At 37.9% G+C, this 17615-nt stretch overlaps 1 protein-coding gene across 3 annotated transcripts; it reads left to right on the top strand.

Moving 5' to 3' along the window:
• Window positions 1-326: 326 nt before the first annotated feature.
• On the top strand, window positions 327-17372 carry MAPK9 (mitogen-activated protein kinase 9). 3 transcript variants are annotated; one of them, XM_010132580.1, is made up of 11 exons: window positions 327-502; window positions 4830-4959; window positions 6017-6075; window positions 6972-7110; window positions 9146-9311; window positions 10575-10646; window positions 14276-14458; window positions 14798-14922; window positions 15419-15482; window positions 16205-16276; window positions 17024-17372. In XM_010132580.1, the coding sequence occupies exons 1-11, from the start codon at window positions 381-383 to the stop codon at window positions 17164-17166; spliced, it is 1275 nt and encodes a 424-aa protein (XP_010130882.1). In that variant the 5' UTR covers window positions 327-380; the 3' UTR covers window positions 17167-17372. The 3 variants fall into 3 exon arrangements, with proteins under 3 accessions (XP_010130882.1, XP_010130883.1, XP_010130884.1); XM_010132581.1 differs by having other exon boundaries at window positions 17019-17372; XM_010132582.1 differs by lacking the exon at window positions 10575-10646 and adding an exon at window positions 10273-10344 and having other exon boundaries at window positions 378-502.
• Window positions 17373-17615: the final 243 nt, after the last annotated feature.

The raw sequence follows: 17615 nt of genomic DNA, 5'->3' as shown, positions 1-17615 counted from the left end.
AATTCTAAGTTAGGGAGTGGCCTTCCAGGAGTAGAGAGTTGTGAGATTTGGGTATTTTTGTTTGTTTTTACAGTTTTTTACTAAGCTGCTTTTTGGTTTAGGGATTGGTGTAGAAACATGCATTTACTTAAAGCCATGAAGGCTATAATTATTTGCTGTCTGTCTGGAAGTATTTTTCGTTAGCAGTGGGAAGAAGTGAAGTTGAGAGAAAGTTTATTTAATGGTGTGCTATTGAAAAATTCATACGTATTAAAATGTACATAATTTCCATCTTGTCTGCCTGAAATTAGTGAGAGATTGAACATTTGTTTTCTTTCTTTTTCTTTAAGATCTTGAAAACTCCCAGGTCCTTGAGAGAGAAAACTACATGACACTACACCATGAGTGACAGTAAATGTGATAGTCAATTTTACAGTGTTCAAGTTGCAGATTCAACATTCACGGTACTAAAACGTTATCAGCAGTTGAAGCCCATAGGATCAGGGGCGCAGGGCATTGTCTGGTGAGTAATAAAGGCTTTATTTAAATATGAAGAGCTATAAATATGAAACAAAATTTGAATATATTCCCAATAGAGGTGTCAGAATGTAAAATAGTGGTGATAATTTGTGTCTCTTGCTACAGCATTATGGATTAAATAAATTCTGAAACACCTGCTTGTTATGTGCAAACCTGTTTTGGTTTGCTTTGGTTTAGGGGACAATTAATATTTGGATAACTACGTAAATTAAAATGGTCAACAATTTTCCTTCTCATTAACCACTTTATTTCTGTTTCTAGTTCTCACATTCCCCATGTAGTTATGCTATTGCAGTGTAAGGTATGACAATGCGATGGTGAGCGATTCTGGGTTTTACTCGTTTCTTCATCATGGCCCCCTTTCTCCCCCCCTTTTTATCCCCGATCACTCCTGTCCATTTCTAGGAGCCATCAATGCAGTGCCTTGCCATTTACTGGCAGGATGAGGCAAGTCAGTGTCATTGTCACTCCATGGATTAACCAGAAAGGGATGCTGTGTGAGGGGTTGGGCTGGCCGGCTCTTCCTTGGTGTGTCACCTCAGCTATGTGTCCAGCCTCCACTGGCCCAGGACGTGAGAGTCGTTAGTCTCATCCTGAACCTTAGTCTCTTGTATGGCACCACCCCTCTGGGCCAGCTCAAGGTAAACACTTTCAAATGTTTTTTAGACTGCAGCAATCCATTCTGCACAACTTAGTGCCGGCCCATATTGATGGGCAAAACTGACTTGGTAACAGCAGAAATGTTTGTTGATGCGGTTTTTAATTCCATACACGGGAGAGCAAACAGATGTGCTCAGGAACTCTCTAACATTAGACTTAATCACAGCACATGGTGTCTGCTCGTGCTGTAAACCCAGTCTGCAGTTTCTCTTCCTCTATAAATTCTGCGGAGTAAGTGTGATGACTCATGTACTGTGAGCAGCATCTTATTCAGCACCTGCCCATGGGTTTTTTGCCTTTTCATAACCATAATAAGCTGTATGTGTAGGAAAACAGTGCATTTTTGTGAGAACGTGCCTTTATTAAATTATTTAGATACCTATTAGCAGGGCAATAGGGGTGAAAAATAAACGTAATGCAAACACCATTATATCATTCTTTAGTGGGTAGAGTGATGAGTGGATAGGCACATCAGTTATTAGTGTTTGGGTAAGATTTAGTTAGTGCTAACGTTTTCCAGGTATAAATATTCTTCAAGTTATGCTCGTTCTAGATGGCATGCAGGAATTTCATGTGGTGCTAAACATTCCTCCTTTCATTGGCAGCATTGCTAAACTGTGTGACTTAAACGAGGTGAAGTTAAGCTAGTGTTAAGGTCAGCGTTCTGAGAGGCAGAGGAAATGATCTGATTTATTTAATAGTTTTGAGATGACATGATTTATGGAGCAGCAGAGTGAAACATTGTGTAAATTTTCATCTTCATGTGAAATATCTGAAAACTATGTCCAAGCCGAAGAAGGTACAAAGTACTAGAATGTCATTAGTGTGACACACAGCTGTGATGCCTTTTTTTTTTTTTTTACATAACAATTAGGAAAAGTATTTCTGGAGTTGTGTGTGTGGATTTTATTTTTTGATGAGACTTTTTTTTTTCCAGCTAGTAGAGGTTTGAATTTTGATTTTTTTTTTTTTTGTCAAAACATTAATGGAAAGCACCATTGGTGTTGCTTCTGCTTAGTTTTTTGTTTGATGTTAAAATGTAGGAAAATAGTTTTCTGTGTACATACTTAGGAAAAGTGATAAATGAAAGCTCTAAGAAGATGAAAAGGGAACTTGGTTGTTATGTAGAGGGTATTTCTAACCCACTGCAAACAGGCTTAGAGAGAAATGGAGTGTATCTTTTGTATATATAGACAAAGTACACTTCTGTATATGACTTTCCACACGTCTTTGTTCTTAAGTATTAGTACATTTGAAGTCTTATAATCTATTTGAGACTGAATAATCACTTATACAGAATTATTCTTTTGAAATAATTTGTCTTCAACTTCCTGACATCTTTTTTTCCTTTCTTGTCCTGGATTTCCTAAATATGCTAGTGAATCTGAATTTTCTGCCCCAGGGAATTTCTTTTGTCCCGCAATGCAGCAAAACTGCTTTGACTGTGTTGACAGCTTTTCGTACAGTTGCAGTTGAAGAAACAGTTGGGAAGGGTTTGTTACTATTTGAAAACTGTCCCAAGTGCAATGAAGTCTCTGTTAAAATTCTTTATGATCAAACTGGAATCACTGTTGTACGGTGCGATATGCACTGGCATTCCTCTGTGACATCAACCACTGAAATAATCTGTAGATGTTCTGTTAGTAGCCTAAGAGATCATTGGCCAGACTGTTGCAAATCTGCTGTTTTTTAAAATTCTGGATCTGAAACGGTTGGCACGATAAAAAGTCTCTTTTGAATTCAACTGAGCAGGGATGGGGAAAGAAATAGAACACCAATTACATCCATGATTTTTAATTTTTTATTTTTCTTCCACCAGTCTCTTTTTAGTTCTTCCCCTTGTATATATAGCAGACAGTCTAATTTTTTTTGGTTTGTGAGGATTTTTTATTTATTCTTTGAGCTTCACTGTCAGTCAGTCTCACATAGGTGAGCAAAATAAGAGGTTCAGGTGGCGTTCTTCAAATGTGCTCAGACCGAGCCTTGGCACGTACCTGGTTTGTCAGATCCCAGGACACTTCCCCTAAGATTGCTTCATTGTCCACTGCTGACCTGTGATTGACTTGAACAGCTAATTCATGGAGAACCCTGTTGGTTATTGATTTTATACCAGGTATTTCCAGGTATAGTTAAAGTTATTAACATATGCAAAACTTTTAAATTTACATATAACCTCTTCTAGGTGAAGTCAATATTGAACTTTCAATATTTGGGAGGCAAATAATCTCTCCAGTTATCTGGCCAGTTTCCTTCCTCCCATTTTGGGTTTTGTTTTGCACAGACATAAGGGCTTTAAATGTGAGGGTGATTGTATCATTGGATAATGACTTACATATTTCACAGAACTAAGCTGAAATAAATGCTAATAGCCTTTAGTGCAAGCGGCACATTGATTCAAATTTGGGACATGCCTCCAGGAAAACACCACATCTCCTGGGTGAGCCCTGCTTCGTGGTGGTATTGCTTTTTCCAGCAGGGAAAGCAGTGACTTGGTGCTGGTAAACTTCATAAAATTTGAGTATTTTTGTTATCACAGGAGTGCTGTGCTTTTTGCGAGAGTGCTGGAATGCAATGGTCTTTTTGGTTTTGAATGTATCATGATGAGATAGGAAAGGAGCTCACAAAGAGGTTAAATGTGCTTGGGAAATATATGTGAATGAGAATTCTTTGCTATCCTATGAAAGTAAAATTAAATGGAAATAGAGTAATGTGGGAATCCTTATTTAAAACTGGAACTATTTAAAGATTGGAACTGTAGAGTAGTTTGTGGTATCAATTCATATATGTTTTGCTGAATATTCTGTATGTTAATAATATTCCCATTTTTGTCTTGTTCTGCACACACAGATAACTTAGCTTTAGATTCTTGCAGCTATTAAAGCAAGTTTACACCTCAAACTGCAGGGGGAAGGAGTAAAATAACCACAACTGAAAACCAAGATAAAATTGATGGTCATGTTCCCATCTAAACTCATCTATTGCTGCCTGCAATTTCAGTTTTTCCATATTTCTCAAATCTATGTTGTTGGGTTTTTGTTGTGTTTTTTGGGGTTTTTTTTTGCAAAACCAGATGAGGAATGTAACTTTTTTGCTAGGCACTGCAATTGTTTATAGTTGTAAACTGTTGCATACAGGAGAGTGTTGATGCCTGCAGAACAGGTCATGGAGACATGGTTGTGACTGTCCTTTAGCAAAGAGAAATTTCTGTTGCAAATAGTAGATGATTGTCAGTCAGCAGCTGTGAGAAAAAAAAAAAACAACCAAACAAAAAAACTCCAACACTCCAAATATACAGATTAGGCAGCTGAAATGTTTCTTGATTTCAAATAAGCTTAAAACATTTTTAGATCTTGCAATTTTGAATGTGGGTCTTGAGTCAGCAGATGCTGTCTTGAAAGGAAAAGAAGGCAGGAAGAATTCTGGTGAGTGTCAGTGGCCTCAGTTTATTCTATTTGTATCTATGAGAGGATGTGTAGATTTTAAAGGATGTTTGTTTTTTAAATGAAAATTAGATGAAGTTAGTATGAACAGCTTAGTGGATAAGCTTTGTCTCAAATCGTGATTTCTTTCCTCACCCCTGCGTCCCTTTTGCCCCCTCCTCTCCCTCAAATAGTCTTCAACTTAAGTTGTTTGTCTTTGAAAACTTCTAGTGCTGCGTTTGATACAGTGCTTGGAATAAATGTTGCTGTGAAGAAGCTGAGTCGTCCTTTTCAGAATCAAACCCACGCAAAAAGGGCTTACAGAGAGCTTGTTCTTTTAAAATGCGTCAATCACAAAAATGTAAGTTTGGCTTTATAGTTCTCTCCCTCGCTACTGTAAGTTGTCAAAAAAGCTCAGGATTTTCTCTCTTAATTGCTGCTAATAACCAAAGTAATGGAAAAATAGTGAGAGAAAGACTGGAAAGATTTGCTGTGGGAAATGCAGTTCTCCCCAAAGTATGGTGAAGCTCTTGGGGAGCTGTTTGGAGTATGAAGTGCCGAGAGAAGGAGGTTTTTCTGTGTTGTTGGTATAGGTTTACTGCAGCAAATCCTGTTTGGCAGTGGGCTTGTTCGTGGGTTTGGCTCTTGTAACTGCGCTGTAGTTAAATCTTCTGAGCTTAGACAAGATTTTTATTAAATACAGTGTTTAACTGGTGGGGTTTGCAGGGGTGCAGCACTGTCTAACAATTTATTGGTAAACAGAAGTCGAATACTGGATTTGAGCCTTAATTAACAAGCCTTAGTGTCAATACTTCAAGGACAAGAATATAAGGTTTATTTGACTGTTCTGTTCTGATACTAACATGAGCTAGAAAAATTGCTGATCATTGATATTGTCCTGAAGTCAATCAGTCTTTTAGGATTGGTTTTTTAAGTAAGCTCTTGGTGAAGTCCAGAAGTAGCATAATAAAAGCAAGGTGGTTATTAAGAATGGCAGTACAGTAGTTTTTCTGGATATAGTACATCATAATCTAAGCCAAATGACAGAGGGCACCTCTGTGTATGTGTTGTTGGACAGCCTGTTAAAATTCCTTGCACAACATGTGGTTTAAAATAAGAGATAATTATTTATGGGGAAGAAATGGGCTATATTTCAGGCACTGGAGGGGGAGATTGAAGGTATCGTATGACTTTAAAAAGAAGAAAGTGGTTTTGTCTGTCTGGAATATGTGCTGCAGGTTTGAACTATTTCTGAATTGGCAGGTTTTCAGCACATGTGAATTAAGTGAAGCCAAGTAACATTCAAACTGTGTAGAGTAACGTTGTGTGTTTGATTTTTGAATAGTAACTTCTGCAATAGTGGATTTTTATGCAAATTAAAGCTGAAGTTTCTTCTAATGTTTCTTTTTATTTTCTAGATAATTAGTTTATTAAATGTATTTACACCACAGAAATCACTAGAAGAATTTCAGGATGTGTAAGTACTAGACTTTTGTTTTGATTTTCCTTACAAATACTGGCCTAAGCCCTGGAGCTGTATTTCCAATATCCTGCGGACCACACGCTTTGAAAATAGAGAGTAGCTAAAAGCTGAGTTTAGCCTTTAATCAGTCTTTATTTCTAGATATCCTTAAGAAAGGCATGAGGTGGAAGTGGGAAATAAAAAAAGGTTATTTCTCTTTTATTCATCTGTCTGCCATACTTTCGTGATTACATATGCATCTGGTTTGTATGCATTGTCCTTTAGCTAAGTGGGTCACCTCAGGATTGTAACTTGGTCTGGGTAACCTGATAATGCTTTTTTTGCCATACCAGTCACATCAGCAGAACTGTATTTTTGGACTCAATTAAGAACTGAATATATTACTTTTTTATGCAAGCTATGTCAGTTGGTCTGGGAAGGATGCACGGTGGTTTAATTGGTGGGGCATTCATAGGTTCTAGTGAATATGCTGTTGTGATTTGGGAATGGGCTCCTTGGGTAAACGGGGGAGTGTGTGTCTGAGGCGGGTAAGCAGATGATACTGTAACTTGAAAATGAATTATTTCTTACTATCTGCAATTTCTGCATCGACTTCACTCAGTCTTACTTTTTTATACTGCCTAAACTCAGAGTTATTCTTCTGTATTACCATTTATAAAACTGTTGGAATTCTAATCTCTTGTAATGGACTGTTAAACACTTAATTTTTAATAGACTATTTGAATGGATAATTTAATTTTGAAACTATGGTCGTGCATGATTTTTTTAATCAAAGGATTTTTGACGCTAGCAAAGTAGTTGGCTTGCATTAAATATCTCTCATGCTAAGCTTAAACCTGATACGAAAAAAAGACTCACGTTTTCTTAATGCTTTTTTTCTTGTGCTTTAGATACTTGGTTATGGAGCTGATGGATGCAAATTTGTGCCAGGTTATCCATATGGAATTGGATCATGAAAGAATGTCTTATCTTCTTTACCAAATGCTATGTGGTATCAAACATCTCCACTCAGCGGGTATCATCCACAGAGTAGGTAGTATTAGATCGTTAACAATACTCTTTATGAAAACAGATGTTCTTATGAAATGGGGGGAGGCAGAGTGTTGTTGTTTCTTAAGTTTATATTTCTTTCATTCGTAAGAATATTATTAAACCTAAAGATTGTTTCTAGTTCAAAGATAGACTGTATTGGAAATAGCTCTAAAATCAAGTTAGCTAATACTGAACTGATTAGAAGATGAGCATGAGTATCTGTGGACCTTTCAAATTACTTAGGAGTGAGTCTTTAAAATGCAGTATTTGCCTCTTAAATATCTCTATCCTTGGAGATACTCAAAGCTGTCTGGCCATGGACCTGGGCAACTGGCTGTAGGTGGCCTTGCTTGAGGAGGGGGGTTGAACAGATGACCTCTAGAGGCCCCTTCTGACCTCAGCCAGTCTGATGCTGAAAAGTAAAGGTTGTAAATGATCAGAATTTCAAAGTCCTCTGCAGGCTTCATATATCTCTGCTTCTGTTGTTCTGCTGCCATGGTGGATTTTTTAATATTATTTATTTCATGACTAGTCTGTTTATGGTTCTACTTGTTTTCCGTTCCTTTCTTTTTCTTCCCCTACTTCCTGGACACACTTGCCTTTTAAATGTCTGTCTTTTTTTGCCTCGTGGCTGAAACCTACATCCTTTGCTTAACAAAATCTACCATGAAATTCCTGTGGTATTAGCAAGGAAGTTATATATAGTAATGTTAAGGCTGTATCCAGATAATCTTGGTACTGGCCTTTCCTAAAATTACCAAGTGGGGTGGGTAAGAGTGAAGCAGGGAGGGCTGGAACTCCAGCTGAACTCTACCTGACATGTCGACTGTGATTTGGAAACAATATTTGCAGAGACATTTGAGCTCATAAGAGCTAACAGAGTGCCCAGCAGAGCTGGTACTGGTTGAACAAGAAAATGGGCAATGAGAGGAACAGAGTGAATAGCTGAACAGAGCTGTGAAGTTTATTTGAATGGAGAAGCTGAAGTGGTGAGCGTTATGTTGGGTTAGTTTAAGACTGAAACAAAATACCTTTCAAGGGTGGAAGCTCTTGTTTAGATTGAGATATTGGTGTTGAAAAGAAACCAGGAGAGGAACAGAGCTGGGATAGTTCAGGAGGAATGGAATAGTAGGAATTGCTCAGTCTGTGACCAAACAGAGTAAATTCGGTAGTGTTCTGCAGAAGATTTATTGCCTTCCTGACACATGCAAATCTACATGAACTATTTGCATGTCCCCATGTCCTTTAAGAAGAGGAAGTTTGCACCTGAGGACATGGTTCGTGTGGTTGACACAAAGTCAAGCATTTGAGCAGAATTAAATGTACTTGTGCATCTGTAATTCAGCTACTCCTCATACTTTGCGAATAAACCCCAATTATTCTAGTTTTCCCTAACTGTGTTCTCCCTTGGGTGCAGTAATGACTGCTCCCATGAGGCATCTCTCCTAAAGTATTTGATTTTTCTCCTCACTCAGTGGGTAACTTTGTGTTTTCACTACATCCTAATTCTGTGAAATTTGCTAATCGCTAACGCAGGTGGCTTATGCATCATTAACACATACCCTTATTAATGCTTTGTGTGTTGGGATCCTCCTTCTCCTACAGATATTTGACTAATTCCTGATGTTGTCTTTAGCATCTGTGCCCTAATACTGACAGTATTTGGAACACAGTCTCCTTGACCATGCAGCTGTTCATACCCAAAGGTCCACTTAATGTGTTAAAGGAAGCAGATATATGTGTACACGTTGTGCACATACAGACCGCTAGGTCACTGACTGCACTAGTGCACAAATGGGTAAAATCAGACTCTGCAGAAAAATTTGATTCTGGTTTTCCCTGTATTTTTCGAGTACTTGGCTGTGCAGTGTTTAGCTTGTCTCTAGTCTGTGTATAAATAAGCAGAGATACATCAGAGCAGGAGTACGCAGTTGTTAATGAAGTGAATCGGTAGCATAGACTGACTGTGGAGGTGGGAGGGTGTATTATTCTGTGTATTGATCCTTCCTTAACTGAAAAAATTTTTTGTTAGGATTTGAAACCCAGCAACATAGTAGTAAAATCAGATTGCACGCTCAAAATCCTTGATTTTGGACTGGCAAGAACAGCATGTACTAACTTTATGATGACTCCATATGTAGTAACGCGGTATTACAGAGCCCCAGAGGTTATCCTTGGAATGGGATATAAAGAGAATGGTAAGTTGCTGGAGTAACGCTTTAAATCTTTTGTCTAAAGCGTGTCTGTCTCGCAACATAACAGCTTTAAAGGAGGGAGGGAGGGCTGGTTTCCCCTGCCATGTCTGTTGTTCAGTTATATTAATAACAAAAGAAATCACACTGCAGTAATTTTGGAGAATTTCTAGATTTCTGCTCTGTGTGCCTATCTCTATTTAACGTACACTGCTCCCTCTCCTCTGCTATTGGAGTATCTTTTCATGTGTTGTGCTCTTGTCTTGTTGCCTGCTTTTGTTTTTATTCTACAAAAAGCTATTGAGATACTTATGCTGGATGATATTAAAAAAAAAAAAACAAATCAACCATCAATATATGAACAATGAGCCCTTTTATCAATGTGATTTTATTCTGAAGCTGTTCCCTTTGGCATCTCTGATGGTTAAAATCTGTTTCAGATCCCTGTCATAAACCATACCTTATACTGGCTTAAATCTGCATAGCACTTGGGGAGGCTGGGTGCTACCACGGCTATAAGAAGAGTTTCAATGTTCAGCCAACAAAATTGCTGGCAAGAAAGTTGTCCTTGCCTTGCATTATTGGGGATTTTACCTGCTGATTTTTACTAGCTGTGAAGTAAACTGCCTCCTGGGGACATCTATGCTAGTACCTCTTTTTGCTTTGTCATGGGGGCTTGGGCTTACCATGCTTTTTGATTACGTGAAACTTTGGCTGTGTGAAACAAGAGACTCATAGTGGCCCAGCAAGGTCCTGATAATGAAAAAAACATTTTGATTAATGCGTAAGGCAGCTTGTTGTACAGCAGGTGCTGATATGGATCAGAACTTTAGTAGAGGCTGTTCTGGATGGGACAAAAAAAAATTATCTGCAGGACTGTAGGAATACAGTGTGAGCTTACAAATGACTGTGGTATTTAAAAAAACCTCTTTAATCTTTTGTCCTTGTTGCACCTAACAAATGATAGTGGATATCTGGTCTGTTGGGTGCATTATGGCAGAAATGGTCCTCCATAAAGTCCTGTTCCCAGGAAGAGATTGTATCCTTCTTCACGGTCGTTTCAGAACTGTAAACGCTGACTGTAGTTTACAGTGTGCTAATAACAAGATCTAGCAGCAGTCAGTTGGTGTTGATATGATTGAAAATTCACGTTAGCCGTTTGGTTTCCCACATTGTTGTGTTTTATTGTAGATGCTAGATGGTTTTGTTTGTTTTCCTCACTTTTGTTCATGATACTTCATAATTTGATCATTTCATTTTTACTTTCAGTTGATATCTGGTCAGTTGGGTGCATCATGGGAGAATTGGTGAAAGGTTGTGTGATATTCCAAGGCACTGATCGTATCCTTCCCTAGTCATCCTTGAATCCCATCCCACTTCCAAGAGAAACACAATTCTTTTGATCTGTTTAAGTATAAACGCATAAACAATATTTCCAATAATATGTTTTAATAGATCTACTGTGCTATTTGAAATTAGTGTCATTAACCAAATTGTTAAGCTTTCCATTTTATTTTCTTGGTAGGCTATATTTAATGTAATTTTGTACTGGTTAGATCCATAGAATGGATATTAAAAGCTTCAGCTTTTGTAGCTTGAAGGACATTGTTAGGATTAAAAAGTAAATAGCAGTAAGTATATTTTCTTACTCTCGTTCTTTGTAGATAAGTGTTATAAGCAAAAGCCTACGAAGTTACTTTTTACTATGCATGGATTTTGCTTACTATTTGTTTGAACAGTTGACTCCTTTTTTATTGTAGAATTTTTTTGAGTTTCAGTCATCTTGCTTATTAGCGCTTGCTGGGCAATGATGTCCTAATTGCAAGCACACTGCATGAGAAATCTTTTTTTATTACTATTATTTAGTATAAAAAGAAAACTTTTTTTCTTTTTGGAGTTGTTTTCATTCTATAAAAATTTTCTTTTGAGCTTACTTTTTCTACAAGATTGTTATTCCTCCATTTCTCCCTCTAATATTTTTGACCAGATTTGTCTTTGTAAAATTCTGCTCTCTTGTATAATAGTAATTGTAGGGAATTTTCCTGTATTACAAGCCAAACAATACCCTTGTATGTATGTTTTCATGCCTCAGAAATCTCAATAATACATCACTGTATCATAAACAAGTCTTCACACTGTATTAACTGAACAGAAGCAATCATTTAATAAAGTAAATGTTATTTGATGATTTTTCAAAATATTTCCCTATTTAATTTAAAACATTCAACTCATTATCAAGTTCCAATTATAAAACCTGGAGGAAAACCAATTTCATTCTTTATAAATAGTAAGGACTAGACATTCAAAATTGGTCACTAAATAAATAGAATCCAGGTGATGTCATTAAACCACCATGGCCAGTTCTGGCTGTAGGTCATAAGAAGCTGCAGCTACTTGTGGTCCAAGATTTTGTATAGTATTTTTGCTCATCACCAAGGAAGACTTGAGTCCACCACTAAAAATATCAAGTCTTCACAGATATCTGTGTATCTTATAGAGAAGTACTTCCAATTTTAATGCTAAATTTCATGACACTAATCTTCAGCAGTTGATCGTTATTTAGTAGTGCAAATGACTATTAAATAAGTTTTTGTTTTCCACCTTTCTTCCTTTCTATACTTATTGTTTTACCTTTTGAAGCCTTCAGACCAACCTAACACAATTCTTCATGTATGTTATGTGTCTTTCACCTGCATGTTGGCATGGGCTGTTCTGATTTACTCATCAATAAATGAAGGAAATTTTGTCCATACTTGTTGAGTACGGAAGTGATAATCTGTGATTCTCTGGAGGTCAGTGAAGCTCCACCAGTCTGTTTCAAGGAGTCTCCTCCCCCAGCATCCTACTGAAGTGCATAGCTGTGCTCACAGGGGGGTTTATTTCTCGTAAGACTTTCGGTTCTCTTTAACGTGAAATATCAATAATGTTCCTGTTGAAACTCCTGAGTGACAACTGCTTCAGTCAGATTGTCTTTTCCCTTCAGCTGCAGGATTGTTTTGATGGTGGGGTTTATGGGTGATGCTGGTGTACACGGCCCCTTTTTTTTTTTTTTGTGGTAGTGTTTTGGGTTGGTTTTTATTTTTAAACTGAGTATTTGGGAATTTAGAGCTGAGTTCAGCATGTTGCCTAATGAGAAGCCCTTGACTCTCTTCAGGAAAACCTACACTTAGACCCACTAGTTTGTATTTTCCCATGTGATCAGGGGATTGCTGAGATGTTTCCAGCAGTACTCTGGGTGGACTGAGATGCTCTGCGTGGCCAGGGCAGTGGATGCACTGAAGCTGCGCCCAGCTGGAGCTGTGGAGGCCTGAGTTACTGGCAGTTGCTGAGAAATGTAGAAAAACTAGGCAATGTAGATTCCTAAGATGAAATACTGGAAAACCTAGAGCACCTGAGGGTTTTTAATGCTCTGTCTAGTGGTGAAGGAAGCTAATTACCCGATTAATGCAAAAAGCACGAGGGGTATTCATGCTTTCTTGGGAAAAATCATGCTATGTATTGTGCTTCTAGTAAGGACTCTGTTTTCAACCACTCTTCTTCTGGAGTCCCAAGGGGTAGGCAGGGCTACTTGAAAAGAACTGAACTTCTGGTTATGTTTGACCCTGTTTGCTAGGACAGGAGGGTCATTTTGTCTGCAGGTTATTCACACAGTGTGCTCTGTGCGCTTTACATGGAAATCCACATTTTGTCCCATTTGGGTTTCTGAGAAGAGGTTTAGCTTATTTCAAGTCCAATCCTACACTGGAGATTTAAAAAAAGTTTTTTTCTCAATTTTCAGTGTCTGTAAAGCACTTTGAAACAATTCAACTGAGACATTGGTTCGTCCCAGGTTTTTTTACTAAAGTGGGACAGGTCATTAAGTTCTCCTGCCCTCCCTGCTCTGTTCTGAGACCACAATAGACTGGGCTCTGATTTAATTAGCTGACTAACCAAACTGCTGTTACTCAAAGAAAAAGTGTCTTCTTGAATCTAGATTGGTGGAGATCTCACAGAAATCAGTATTCTAGCTAGGCACAAAATTTCCTGATATATGTTAAAATATTCTTTGTATGTGCTTTGTTTTAGCATGAGAGTTAACAATATTGACTCCTTAATTTTGATTTCAATATAGTTTTTCCATTGGAGTGTGTTCAATAAGCAAATACAATTTTCAATCTTTGTATCAGAAGTCTAAAGTCTTATCACGAAGCAGTGTCTATGCATATATTTCAAGTTGTATTCTTGGCACACTAATTGAAATAAAGCACCTCAGTGATTTTTAAATACATCTTAATTCAAAGTGCAACAAATTTTTTTTATTACAAAATCTGTCTATGGGAATGGATAGGTTGTGCTAGATTATGAATTTAGCTATAAATGTTTGCAAGGTTGATGGTTAGACTGCTCGAATTGCACATTCTTTTTATCGGGAAAAACTGTAAAGTGCAAATCTGAGTAATCTTAAATATCAGGAATACTAATGCAGTGTCTTGTCAGTGTGATAAATGAGCTTTGTTATCCTGACCAGGCTCGTTCAGAGCGAACTCTGGTATCTCTGTAACAAGTGTCACCATGCGTAGGGGAAACAACTTCACTTGAAAAAGGGAGAAGGAACAATCCAGAAGAAACATGAGGCACAGAGTGAACCTGTAGCTTGTAAATGCAGTGCCTATAAAATACTGAAATTCTGTACCCCAAACTAAACAACAAAAAGCCCCCAACCATCCAAGCAAACCCTCCCAAAAGATACTTCATCACAATGCACTGGGCAGCCCTTCTAGCCTGTCCTTGAGAGTACCCGACCTGAATCGCAGTTTTCTGTCAGTCTAGCTTTTTGCATGGCAGCTCAGAATACTCTTGATGCTTGAATGAAGTTCATGTTTGTGTCCTTTGTTCAAGTTTTCATGAACTTTTCAGATTTCTGTAAGTGATATTTTTGTGTAGTGCAGACTTCCAATTCTTCAGCTGATTTTCCTAAAGATATGGTGCAGATATTGATCAATGGAATAAGGTTATTGAACAATTAGGAACACCATCAGCAGACTTCATGAAGAAACTGCAGCCTACAGTGAGGAATTACGTAGAAAACAGGCCAAAATATCCCGGTATTAAATTTGAAGAGCTCTTCCCAGACTGGATATTTCCATCAGAATCTGATCGTGACAAGTTAAAAAGTAAGGCGAGTTTGATTTTTTTTTTTTTTTTTAAGATATTAGTGTAAAATGTCTGCAATACACTTAATTAAAAAACCAACCCTACTATAAAATGTTTATTTGTGCAGGTTTTTTTAATAATAGCAAAATAGCATTTATATTAAAGGGGTGGGAAGGGGTGGGACCTCCTTTTTAAAAAAGAAAACTGTAGCTGTATAGGAAAGCTTAGATTTGTGGGCCTGTTTTCCCAGTGCAGTCTCGTACAGTGTATGTCCTGTGTTCCCATTATTCATTTTCTGTGTCAGACGGTAAGCTCTACAGCTCTTTTACATGTATGTTCTTTTCATTTTTACCTTCTAGCCAGCCAAGCTAGAGATTTATTATCAAAAATGCTTGTAGTAGATCCAGACAAGAGAATTTCTGTAGACGAAGCCTTACGTCATCCTTATATCACTGTTTGGTATGATCCAGCTGAAGCAGAAGCTGTAAGTTTGCATTTTAAATAAATTTTAAGGTATCAGTTTAAAGAATGCGTTTCGTTTTAGGCAAGAGCATGCTTTCAACTCATTCTTTGACTAGCAACAATTGGATGTAAGCCTCCAGATCAATGTTAGGGTTAGAATTGCCTGAAGAACAGCTGCTGGAGTGGAGCTGATGGAATTCTGAAAGTGGTTGGTGATGGTTGCTTTTACTTTACAGGAGCCGATGTGGTGGTCATCTAGGACGTGTGGAAACAGGGACCTTCTTTAAGGCCCTGTAAAGCCTTAAAACGAGCGTAATATTAGTTGATTCTCTTAAACAGCCTTTCAGTGGGAGGCAGAGCTTAAGAGCAAGTTTGGGGGTTGTAAAATGAATGTGTCTCTGAGATGCAGGGAGTAGGCTGCCAAAGGTGAGGGTAACAAAATGCTAGAAGGGTTGTCGTTTTTAGGTTTTTTAGAACCTGATGTAGTAAATACACTATAGACTGTCTTTTCTTTGTAGCCTCCACCTCAAATCTATGATGCACAGTTGGAAGAAAGAGAACATGCAATTGAAGAATGGAAAGGTAAAAAGTGAGCACGACAAATGACATTTATTTTAATAACTTGTACTATTAATGTGAGTTGCACAGTGTGTGCTGGACTGGGACTGAGGGGAACCCACTGCTCTAGTTACGCAGTACTGCTTGTGGCAGCGTGAAAGAAATCAGTAATGGAAGAATGCTGTTTGGAGTGAGTATGTGTCCATACACATATATTCACATACATATATACACATACACGGAACATCCTGAAGTCTGTCCAACAAAATACTGCAGTTTGTTTTTCTTGAGTATTTTGTTGTTTGTAATCTCAGTCATTTTTTGAGAGGAGGTTCTCTGGAAGATAAGTATGTGCCTCCTCTCAGTGTGCATTATTTAAGCCACGTTACACTTCTGGTCAAAAACATTAAGTGGCGAGACAGGTTCGATTTTATACATCTGCCATCAGAGGACTGGGGTGATAGACTACTTAGTACCTAGGAAGTCACTTGTTTTTGTTAAACAGCTTTATAAAAATTCAGGTATTGATTCTAGTTTATACGTATTTTCTCTAGGGCCCGTCTAATGATTTCCGTAGGCTGTAAAAAAAAAAAAAAAGGGGAAAATCCTTATTCATGTGTACTTCCAGACTGACCTATGACCATGTCATTGTTCCTTTACACATATGTAAATTGGATACAAATTCTCTGTCCTCTTACAATGCGTCTTCTGTCTCTTCTCTCATTCTCTCACCTTCCTCTCTTAAGAATTAATATACAAAGAAGTAATGGATTGGGAAGAAAGGAGCAAGAATGGTGTGGTAAAAGATCAGCCCTCAGGTTAGTCATTGTTTCAGTAGTTCTCCCGTAACTGTGACACATAATGCTGAGCTGTTGCACTAGTGAATGAAGAAATCCTGCTTGATAATCCAGGTAGGCAAAAGTTTTGTTGTTCAAGAATCTTGATTCTAATATGCCTCTGGCCACCCATGTGTGGTAGTTTCTCATTGGTGCGAAGTAAGTGGTAGGAAAACTTAAGTCTGGTGTGTCCAGCACTCAGAGCTGCCTTTTCCCAGAGGGTTCAGTCATCAAATGAAGTTGTCATACTGAGTTACATCACCTCTTGCACAGATGGCTTTTATGCTGAATGTTTGTTCTTGGTTCTGCATGAGTGAGGGTTAAACATTGTTAGGGTTCCTTTAAAATAAGTTAGTAGTGCAAAGTATTAATGCTCATGATTGAGTCCTTGATGTTTGCTGCTGTCCTCCTGGTTCAGTAACTGGAATATCACGCTGTCTGTTATTACAATACCTATTAGATTGCTTGATACTCAGGTCACTATTCACATTATACATTGCCTTTTTTTTTTTCCTCTCCTTCCACCCTAGAGAGGGAGAAAATAAATCTCTTAATGCTCACCTTTTGAGTGCTAGGAAACTTAGTGCTTGGTTTTCTACCTATACTAGTTTCTTTATTTTCAAAGGATTTCGGTGGGGAAAATGATGCTAGGAGCCTGAAAGTGTGATTATTTGTACCTGCAAAATTGTCTTGCCTCAGATTTTATTATGTTTGGTTTACTTAGCACAGATGCAGCAGTGAATAGCAACACCAGTCCTTCCCAGTCATCATCTATCAATGACATTTCATCCATGTCAACAGAGCAAACATTGGCCTCAGATACAGACAGCAGCCTCGATGCCTTGACAGGACCCCTCGAAGGATGTCGATGATCAGCCAGGATTGCAGACTTGACTTTGGAAAAGAACTCTTGCTTCCATTGGGCCTGAATTGCTTGTGAGTTAATGGAACCAAGTAGAAAAAACTCCATGTTCTGCATGTTCTGCTAATGTAATGCCTGTTTTTTTTACTCAGTTGTTATGAAATTGCCTGCTTAATGTTGTAGAATGAAAGCAAATCAATGCCTAAAGAACAAAAATACAAATTTAGACACTATTATAGGCTTTTCTTAGTTTCAGCCTATTTCAGGTGAGCAGTTATAATAGACTTTTTGCCAATAACTCCCTTTTAAGTAGGTTCATGAATCTTCAATCCCAACTGGCAGGCTTCTGTGACACAGTGGTTGTTTACATTTTAGTACAGTATTGCTCATTTGTGGGTTTTTTGAGTGTATAGTCTCTATGAAGTTTGTTTTAACATGTGACTGTGGAAGTTTGCTTTA

This window comes from Buceros rhinoceros, unplaced genomic scaffold, assembly GCF_000710305.1.
Source record: "Buceros rhinoceros silvestris isolate BGI_N320 unplaced genomic scaffold, ASM71030v1 scaffold27153, whole genome shotgun sequence".
In the NCBI taxonomy this organism is placed as follows: Eukaryota; Metazoa; Chordata; class Aves; order Bucerotiformes; family Bucerotidae; genus Buceros; species Buceros rhinoceros.
This window is presented reverse-complemented; position numbering and strand designations above follow the sequence as displayed.